General features: G+C 38.2%; 1 protein-coding gene across 1 annotated transcript; it reads left to right on the top strand.

The window, feature by feature from the left end:
• Positions 1–2,244: 2,244 nt before the first annotated feature.
• On the top strand, positions 2,245–9,959 carry LOC102709522 (DNA-binding protein SMUBP-2-like). The gene is made up of 7 exons (XM_006664825.3): positions 2,245–3,126; positions 3,294–4,306; positions 4,620–4,903; positions 6,018–7,058; positions 8,626–8,794; positions 8,941–9,098; positions 9,297–9,959. Exons 1-7 carry the CDS (start codon positions 3,101–3,103, stop codon positions 9,543–9,545), a joined length of 2,940 nt encoding a protein of 979 aa, XP_006664888.1. The 5' UTR covers positions 2,245–3,100; the 3' UTR covers positions 9,546–9,959.
• Positions 9,960–10,354: the final 395 nt, after the last annotated feature.

Here is a 10,354-nt window from a genome sequence, read left to right as displayed (position 1 = left end):
TTCTCTAACGTATATATAACTATAATTCATATATATACATATGTATATATATACACATATATGTATATACACACGTATATGTACTCCCTCCGGTTTTAAACCTGTGACACCATTGACTTTTAGATACACATTTGACCATTTATCTTATTAGAAAAACGTAATTATGATTTATAAACATAATTATGATTTATTTTGTTGTGATCTATTTTACTATTATATGTACTTTAAGAATGACATCATATTATATTATTTTAAGATGACTCCACTCTACCCTGTGACTTCAGATCACTCCAGCCTGCTCCGCTCCCTTTTTGAGTAAAACCGATTTATTTGCTTGTGATTAAGCTCTGGAGAAAATAGAACTCGAAGATCCCATACTAAATGATGGGGTCGAGGTAATCCGGATGGTTGACTGGGTTATGTCATGTGGACGAACTCTTTGGATTACAGTGGACCATGGGGTTTTAAAGATTTATAATTTGTTTTTAATAGTACCATTTTCTACAGACATTAAATTGTACCACGGCCATAGCAAACAATTGTAGAAACATAAAAAGAAGTTAAGGCATTTGCAAATACTAATTCTAAGAGTTATTTATATTTCATTTGCTAACCATCTCAATCTCATGTGACTACTTGTTTTTGTTTATGCCTTGCGCTACTTATATTAGTTATTCAGTACATGTTAAACTCCAATCATATCAAGTGTCTTTATGGAGGTTAAAATTTCTCATTAAAGTATCGATATATTGAGCCAGGTCATAATGTGCTAAAAATATGTCTTTACAAGACTATTTTAGCAAAATGGAATAAGAAACCACCTCTTAAATATCTCTAGGGTAAAAACATTATATCGAGTTACAAAATGCCTCTAAACCATGTCTCTACCCTAAAAAACTCTTAATTTTAATTTTAGAGAAACTTATTAATTTGCTTTTAAAAAATACTGCTACACAAGGTTTTCTATTATTATAGTACAATATGATGCCCAATAAACATGTGCCGTTAACATCTAATACTTGATTTTACTTTGTCAACGATGTCTCTAGCTTGAATATACTTATCTTCATCACTATCCACCCCGTCTTTTCGCTTTTGCTTGTTTAAAAACTAAAATTTAAATTTTTAACTGTAATTTTGGAGTTAATTTTGATATATTTTTCATTATAGTTTATTTTCCAGTTTTGGCTTTTAGATCACTCAGAATACATATACAAGGATATACCATTTGGCTTTATTTTGTTAAAAAAATAAAAAAAAGACCCGTATGATCTGTTGTTCTTTATGTTGTTCGATTTGATATCCTTGTTAACTTTTTAACGTAAGTTAGTGAATGGTTTGATTTGAAAAGTTAATTAGAAAATGTTTAAAAACATAGGACATTTGGCTTTTGAGTGCATAATTCATTCCCTCTCAAATACTAGGGTGATTATTTGACATTTTTATGGAAAAAAACCAAACGATATATTTGTAAATGAAAAATAATTTATGAATAAAACTTTTATACATATATTCTCAGCGATTTAAAAGCTATGACTAAAAACTAAATTTTAGTAAATAAACCCTAAAATCAACTCTAATCTAAATTTAAGAATTTAAATTTTAGCTTATAATCTTAACTAGAGAAAAAAAAATGGATACGCTGGCATGTGGCTAACGTTCACCACACAGAAAACCCACGTCTAGCATACGTCCGGAGCGGCCGCGCGTCAGACTACCCGAGGTTCGCTTTCTCTTCCTGCTGCGGCGGACTCCAGTGATGTGCTTGGCTTGGCCGCCGCTTCTCTTCACCGAATCCGGCAGCAGTGGCGTCCCCGACCTCGCCGTGCCTGCCTCAGGGATCCTCCGCTCTCCACCAAGGGGTCAGCGACCTCCCGTTCCGTGCATTCGTTGCGCACCCGTGCCTTCACTTAGCCCGCACCACACCTGTTCGACGAAATGCCTGCGCCGTGCAGCCGCGACTCCCGCGCCGGCGTGCTCACATGGTTGAAAGCTGGATCTGTGTCGGGGTGAGAGAATCACCGAATTTCTCGGGTTGGGTGGGGCTGCCTTCGTGGTCTGCCAAGATTTGGCATGGCGGCTGCAATAAATCTGGAGTTCCATTGGCTGCTGGCTGCCATCGAGGTTGTGCGCCGATTTGGGAATTGCAAATTTGATTCCTTTTTGTCTCCTCAAATGCACTGGGTCAGATTGGCAGGCCTGGACGAGCTACAACGTGCTATGCAGCAGTGCTCTGCTCAAAGATGGACAAGGAACATAGAGCTATAACAGCGACAAGATTCAGTCCACACTCTTATGAGGCCCTGAGATGACGCTGAGAGGAGATGCAGTAGGACCCGCAGGAGATAATGTATGCAACCAAGGTGCCTACTGGAGCCCCAAGGATGGGAAAAGAATCAGAAATTGCAAAGATTAGTATTTATGTACGTGTAGTTGTCAAGCTACGTAGCATCATCATCTCCACAAACTGCAATCCAAAGCGACTGGCATGGCCATCATGTTTGCAGATATCTGTTAAAAATCCTGAGTCCCAGCCTTGCCTTTACATGTAGCACCACTCATTGTTCTAGTACTGTTTGCATATCAATATCAGTCCTTGAATGGTTCTTGGCATGTGATGGCCTTGAATGGCGTCATTGTTTGCTGAGGAGATGCTACGCATGACAATCTGTGCGAAAGAGGTTCTGAAGGGCAAATTTCAGTCCATGGGCATACTTTTTTTTTCTCTTAATTTAAGCGAGCATCGGTGACATGCAAGTACAGATAGAGAAAGGAAGTTCTGTATTTACAGAAATGGAATTTATGTGATTTTTAATGCAACACATAGAGAAGGATATGTGTTGCCTGCTAACGTGTGGTGGTGGTATTTCCATTGGAATGGATGGGGATAAGTGAAAAATCAAAAGGGCATGGCAACTGGTGGGTTAGAACTGAACTGCGAGGAGCTTCAGAGACTATGGAAGCTGGAGAAAACGTGTACAACACAGATGTTCAACTGAGAGACTGCACAGCTACGGAAGTGGTAAACACCAGTGCTAGTATATGAATGGATTGAAGGTAACGTAGCATTGCCTTCACCACAACTCTGCAAGTCAGTAGCATGGCTATCAAGCTTACAAAATATCAGTGAGCAATCCTGAGTCCTAAACTCATTTGTCCATGTTGCTGTATCTGTCAGTATTTACCTTTAAGTTCATTTGCTGTTGCTGGTAGTAATATCTTGTCGTTCTTTCCCTCGCCCCCATAGCTAGCTTTCCTGGGCTGAGCATGTCTTCTCATGTTCTGTCTTTCAGGTTCTTGTGTTCTTCCCGTGTTACTGCACTGCACCTAGGGAGGAGAGAACATAACCTGCTTCCATTCCCATCTTATCCATGCTGCTCCAGTACAGCTAGCAGTTGTTCACAACAAAGTCATCTCCTTTTAGTCTCATCTGCAGGACCTAGAGGACAAACATTACTTCCATCTGATTCCCGTTCTTCCTCTCCTCATGGAATCAGTGATAATGGCACAAGAAAGAAAGGGAGGAGGAGGAGAGCTAGAAAGAGGAAGGATGCAGCAAAAAATGAAGGAGAGTGTGTTCCATCTTCAGAGGAAATGTCCATTAGGGTAAATACACTTTATGAAAGTGGTGACCCCCTTGGGAAGAAGGAGTTGGGCCGGTGTGTGGTACAATGGCTAAAGCAGGGCATGCACTCAATGGCCACAAAATTTGCTTCCACAGAAATGCAGGACGATGGAGCAGCATTCTTACTGGATGGTGGATCATCTGAAGGCAACCTTGGGTTTGTGATGCTCGCACAGCCTTATCTATCGGCCAACCCCATGCCCATGGGACAGGAAGCACTCTGCCTCAAGGCCTCAACTCACTACCCCACCCTCTTTGACCACTTTCAGAGGGAACTCCGTGATGTTCTTTTGCAACAACAGAACCAGGGTTTTATTTCTGATTGGCGCTCCACACAATCTTGGATGCTTCTGAAAGAATTGGCTAACTCAGCTCAGCATCGAGCAGCTGCCCGCAAACCTAAAGCTCCTATTATGCACAATACTCTTGGCATAAGCCTTGATAAGACAAGGTTGATGCAGACCAAAATTGAAGACTTTGTCAAGAAAATGTCGGACCTTCTACATATAGAACGAGATGCAGAGCTGGAGTTTACACAAGAAGAACTGAATGCCACCCCTATGATGGATGGAAACTCAAAGCAGCCACTCAAACCAGTAGAGTACTTGGTGACCCACGGGCAGTCACAGCAAGAGCAGTGCGATACCGTTTGCAATTTGAATGTTATCAGCAGTTCAACTGGTCAGTACACTATGCTCTTTTTATATTGTTACTTGGTTAGTATTCTATATATGTATTTCCAGGGGAGTGACGCTTATCTAAGAGAGCTCTTATTTTTGTCTAGTAATGTAGTAAGATATTGTTTCAATGCCTACATGGCTATATGTATTGATTCATGCAAATATTCATATATAGATAAGACTAACTTGATATTTGATACTTGGTGTTGCTATATATGTGAAGCAAAAGTATATCCTATTTATTAGTCATGTACTAGATTACGAGAACAATTAATACAACTAAAAAACATTGCTTTCAATATTGTTTCTTGCAGGGTTGGATGGCCAACATCTGGTCCTATTTAGAGTGAAAGGCAACCATAGATTGCCTCCAACCACACTCTCTCCTGGGGACATGGTTTGTATCAGGACATGTGATAACCGGGGTGATGTTGCCACATCTTGCATGCAAGGCTTTATCTATAATCTTGGTGAGGATGGTTGTAGCATTACTTTGACACTGAAATCCCGCCGTGGTGATCCTACCTTCTCCAAGCTTTTTGGGAAAAGTGTGCGGATTGACAGGATTCAGGCATTGGCTGATGCACTTACATATGAGGTAATGCAAGACAGTTTATATAACCCCAAGTCCTATGCATCCCTTGAGATGCATGACATGTTTAGGCGTTTAGCATTCCAAGCCATATCAGAGAAGTATCAGTCTATTCATACCTAAATGGCTAAAAGCAATCTTTTCCGCATACAATACCATTTAATTGTTAGTACTTGGTACTTTGTAACATTACCCTTTTGAAAATTTGAACCATATGAATAAATGTGATATGCAACCTAGGAACCTAGCCTAAATGTTTACAAAAGGACTACTGGTAAGGATCCTTATTATTCTAAACTTTATGCATTTGACATATCAAACCCAAATGTATTATGTTGGAATGCTAGGTATTCCGACAATTGAGATGTAAAAATGAGTTAGTTTATAACCTACCTTGTCATTTCAAAATCAATACCCCCAAAAGCAAGTGTTGCAGCCATGTTTGAATTAAATTTTGTTTGTGTCAATTCAGTAAATATTTTCTTCTGGGAGCGACATGTTGACTTTGGTTCAGCATAATGAAGATTGTGAAGGATTGTCTATTAGAAATTGGGGCTAGGTATCTGCTTGATGTTATTATGATGATAACTCTAAAATACCCTTGTTTTAGGCAAGGTGTAAAAACAAATAAGTTATCTTTCCTGGATTAATAAGAAGGCCAGTTTTACTAATATCGTGATTCCTGAAACCTAATCTCTGGGTAAAAACATCTGATTTATGAAGTTCTATTTAATTTGAGAACCTTCATAATCCGATGAAATTGGGCATTGGTTCTAACATAACTGTTTGTATGGAAGAAGTGACCCAAGCCAGGACTTTAAAACTGGACTAGCTAATTTATGAAGTTTTATTTAATTTGACAACCTTCATAATTTGATGAAATTGGGCATTGGCTTCTAATGTAAATGTTTGTACGGAAGAAGTGACCCAAGCCAGAACTTTAAAACTGGGCTAGCTAATTTCAGGTGTTCTCTTGGACCCTGATCCCAGATTTAGATTATCATTGTTTTCTACAAGGTTGAGACTTGAGAACATGCTTGATTTTACTCTAAGTTTTACTAAAAGGATGAGAAAAAATCTTGGAAGTTTAGCTTATTGCTTTGTGTATATGATTTGGCAGCGAAATTGTGAAGCACTGATGCTTCTTCAAAGGAAAGGTTTACAGAAAAATAATTCTTCTATTGGAGTAGTAGCCACTTTGTTTGGGGACAGGGAAGACATGATGATGCTGGAGCAGAATAGTCTGGCTGATTGGGGAGAATCAACAACACATGATGATGAGCTATTGGAAAGGCACAGCTATGACTTTGATGCCTCGCAGTCAAAAGCTATAAAACTAGGCTTGAACAAGCAAAGGCCTGTCCTAATAATCCAAGGACCTCCTGGCACAGGGAAAACTGGTTTGCTTAGTTATCTCATTACATGTGCTGTCCGACAGGGTGAACGCGTTCTTGTAACAGCTCCAAGCAATGCAGCAGTTGATAACATGGTCGAGAAGTTGTCAGATACTGGACTGAACACAGTACGTGTTGGAAATCCTGCTAGGATATCTCCATCTGTTGCTTCAAGGTCCTTGGGAGAGCTTGTAAACAGAAGGCTTAAGAAGTTCACAGAAGAGTTTGAGAGGAAAAAATATGACTTGAGAAAGGACTTGAAGCATTGTATACAGGATGATACTTTAGCTGCAGGTATACGTCAACTATTGAAACAGCTTGGGAAGAACTTTAAAAAGAAGGAAAAGGAAATAATCAGGGAGGTACTTTCAAATGCTGATGTCGTCCTATCGACTAATATTGGGGCAGCTGACCCACTTGTGAGGACTGGTTGCTTTGACCTAGTTATTATTGATGAAGCAGGACAAGCAATTGAACCCTCATGCTGGATCCCTATCTTGCAAGGAAAAAGATGCATTCTTGCTGGTGATCAACGCCAGCTTGCACCTGTTATATTATCAAGAGAGGCTATGCAAGGTGGACTAGGAATATCTTTACTGGAAAGGGCTTCATCATTGCATGATGAACTACTGACAACGAAATTAACAATGCAATACAGAATGCATGATTCAATAGCCAATTGGGCATCAAATGAGATGTATGATGGATTGCTCAAATCCTCCCCATCCATTGCTTCTCATCTTCTTGCTGACAATCCATCTATCAAGGTATTGAAGTCTGTTCCTTTTATTATATACCATAAAATCATTTAGCAGTGGGTAGTTTCTCATTCCAGTTAACAAAAACCTATGACAAAGTCCTTTTTCATCAAGAGCCATGGCTATGGCACTTAATATTAATAGGGGTCAATCCCATGCTCGATTTTTCCTTGCTGAAAGAGGGTGTTGCACATTTTTTTCTTTCCTTTTTTTTGCATGGTGCGTTTTACTTTCCTTTTTGGGTGGGTGGTTGTGTTGTTTGTATTGGGGTCTGGGGGTTGCAATGTATCCAATGTCTGCATGGGAAATTCTTTGCAAAAGAGTGTGAAGTGTTGTACTGTTGAGGAGTCTATCTTTTGGGCTCAATGTGCTGGTCAGACATATTGCAACATAAAGTTTTATCTTATCGAATAAGAATTACACATATGATACCTGCCATAACTCTTCACCTAGATCAAAATAATATTCTTTTGTTTTGTGCTCCAGTTATGATATATATCTACCTGTTCAAAATAACAGTAGAAATATATCTTTTAAAATGGAAATAATTGCAGCTTGCATTTTTTTTCATGTCAAAACAGTATACATATGCAGTACATAATCTCATGCAAATTACTTTGTTATATGCACTAAATTAACGCAGGAAATAGGAGACAAATAAAATTTAAATTGATGTTTGGTAAAAATAATAATAAATGACCTCATCATCTTTCCTTTAGTGTTGATGTTATGCCCAAACCGTGTGGTTTGTATGATACCCTTGTTCATGAGCATATTACAATTTTTTTTACAAACCTCAGTGATGTTTCGCAGAGATAGCATGAAGATGAACAATACAAGTTGTATGAACATTTTCTATTGTTATATACATTCAGTGTGCTGGTATTTATTTTCTTTGTGGTACTTTATGCACTGCTACTAGATTAGAGTTCCACCATTTAATATTGAATTTATATATTCAGATATGTCTATTTCACCATTTAGATTGTTTAATATTCAAAATTTGAAGGTTTCAATATAATTGGAGGTTAATCATAAGTCTTGCCAAATAGAAGTCATATATGAAACATATGTTGACTATAATTTTGCATGATTCATGCTGTAAAATTTTTCAGGTCATATCAATTTGTACCAAAAAGGTTGTTGGTGATGGCCTTCTTTGTAACCCAATCCTTCACATTGCATGATTCATATGATGTTTCCTTTCTAGATCTACATAGACATCCATTATTTTAGGATAATTTATTACAAGAATGCAATATCTAGCCGCTGATTGGTTTGATGCAAACTATATATGTAATATCTTAGTATTCAAGAATGATTTTCTTTTTTACATTTTTAACCTTATAGCTCAAGATATATGTATTGAGATCCATTGCAATGGTCAGACACAATTGCATCTATTAAAAGGTTAATTTGAAGGTCATAACAATTTCTTTCTGTTCTATTGAAGTGTAGATGCTTTTATGCATTTTTTTTACAGAAATAATTGCATTTTTTTACAATTTTGATTATTTTTATTGTTTCTGAAATGCACGTATTAAATTGATGACAAATTAAAATTTCCTTGTTTCAGGAAACTTGGATAACTCGGTGTGCCTTCCTTTTACTTGACACTCGAATGCCATATGGAAGTTTAAATATTGACTGTGAGGAGCATTTAGACCCTGCTGGTACTGGCTCTTTTTACAACAACGGCGAGGCAGATGTAGTTTCACAGCATGTTTTGAATCTTGTACAATGTGGTATGTGCTAATACTATTAGAATTTTCTGTTGAACTAGCAGCACTTATTTTCGTATCCTAATTATTGTTTTATATCTAATTATATTATCCCTAATTATTGCTGCATAGTTTGTTGATGACTGGACTACCGAAAACAATCTGTGCAGGTGTCTCTCCAACTGCGATCGCTGTCCAGTCACCTTACATTGCACAAGTACAATTATTACGAGACAGGCTAGAAGATTATCCAGAGGCTTCTGGTGTTGAGGTTTCAACTATAGATAGCTTCCAGGGGAGGCAGGCAGATGCCGTGGTCATATCAATGGTACACATCTTTCTTTGCTCTCTTTACAGAGTAGTTTCTTTAGACAGAACCTTTTGGTTTACGATAAGCTGATCCTGGTACTTCCAATGACATATCTCGAACTATATAATATAATGTCAATAAAATTGCAGGTCATTATAATCCTATTTTTAAGACTTGTACGAAGGGCTCTAAGATACTTCTATTCAATACTGTTAGGTTCGTTCAAACTCCTTGGGAGCTGTAGGATTCCTTGGCGACAGCCGGCGTATGAATGTGGCCATCACAAGGGCACGCCGTCATGTTGCAGTTGTTTGTGATAGTTCTACAATCTGTAACAATGCTTTTCTGGCCAGACTCCTTCGCCATATCCGTAAGCACGGCCAAGTTAGACATGTTGAACCTGGTTCCTATGGCGGGGATTCTGGTCTTGGCTTCAATCCACCTGCCTTGCCGTCAATCAGTTAGTTGTACAATTGGAAGTGCATCAGATTTGCCTCTTATTGATTTCTCTACGTGTATATATATAACTACAGTTCTGCTAAAATTGAGAGGTCCATCATGGTCCTGATGACTGAGTCTGGCAGATGTGGAAATATAACGTCAACTGAGGATACAATGTGATTCATGATCTAACCAAGTTGTTAACTATGCATTTTCAATCCAGAAGCAAAAACATCAGTTTTGTGTCCTGTAATGTGCTGCTTGCTGGTGATGGGTTCCTTGTGAATATGAATGTCTGTGTCATTTGTATATTCCGCAACAGATATGTAAAACAGCTTGAAATTTCACGATTGATTTTATTAGATATGTTCATTCTGCTTTCCAATATAAAATATTGTTTTAAAACTGGATATTCCTTGCAGAATGGATGCATGACCATTTGGCTCCCCATTCCTTGATGGAATATGTCGTTCCGTTTCTGTGGCAACACGGCTGTCTTATCACTTTCTTAGTTCACATATGTATGTTGGCAGGGCTGTCCCTAGCATTTCGGAGGCCTTAGGGCGAGATAAAATTTGAGACCCTTTGTTTCAATATAATATGTAATAATATGTTTATACTAATGGCAAAGAAGACATTAGGTAGGGAGTAAATAACAGAAAAACCTAGAACTTCATGCCTAGAAAATTTCAGCCGTAATCTTAGAAGTGAATAACATATTTTGGGAATAGATGCAAACATATGATTTAGAGATTAGTCATTAGCACTAGGATAAACTAACTGAAGTTAAATTAATCATACCTGAGGGGTTGAGCGGAGGATCAAGCTGATCC

Source organism: Oryza brachyantha, chromosome 9 (genome assembly GCF_000231095.2).
Source record: "Oryza brachyantha chromosome 9, ObraRS2, whole genome shotgun sequence".
NCBI lineage: Eukaryota > Viridiplantae > Streptophyta > Magnoliopsida > Poales > Poaceae > Oryza > Oryza brachyantha.
The sequence above is the reverse complement of the archived record's forward strand: the minus strand, read 5'-3'. Positions and strand labels throughout refer to the sequence as shown.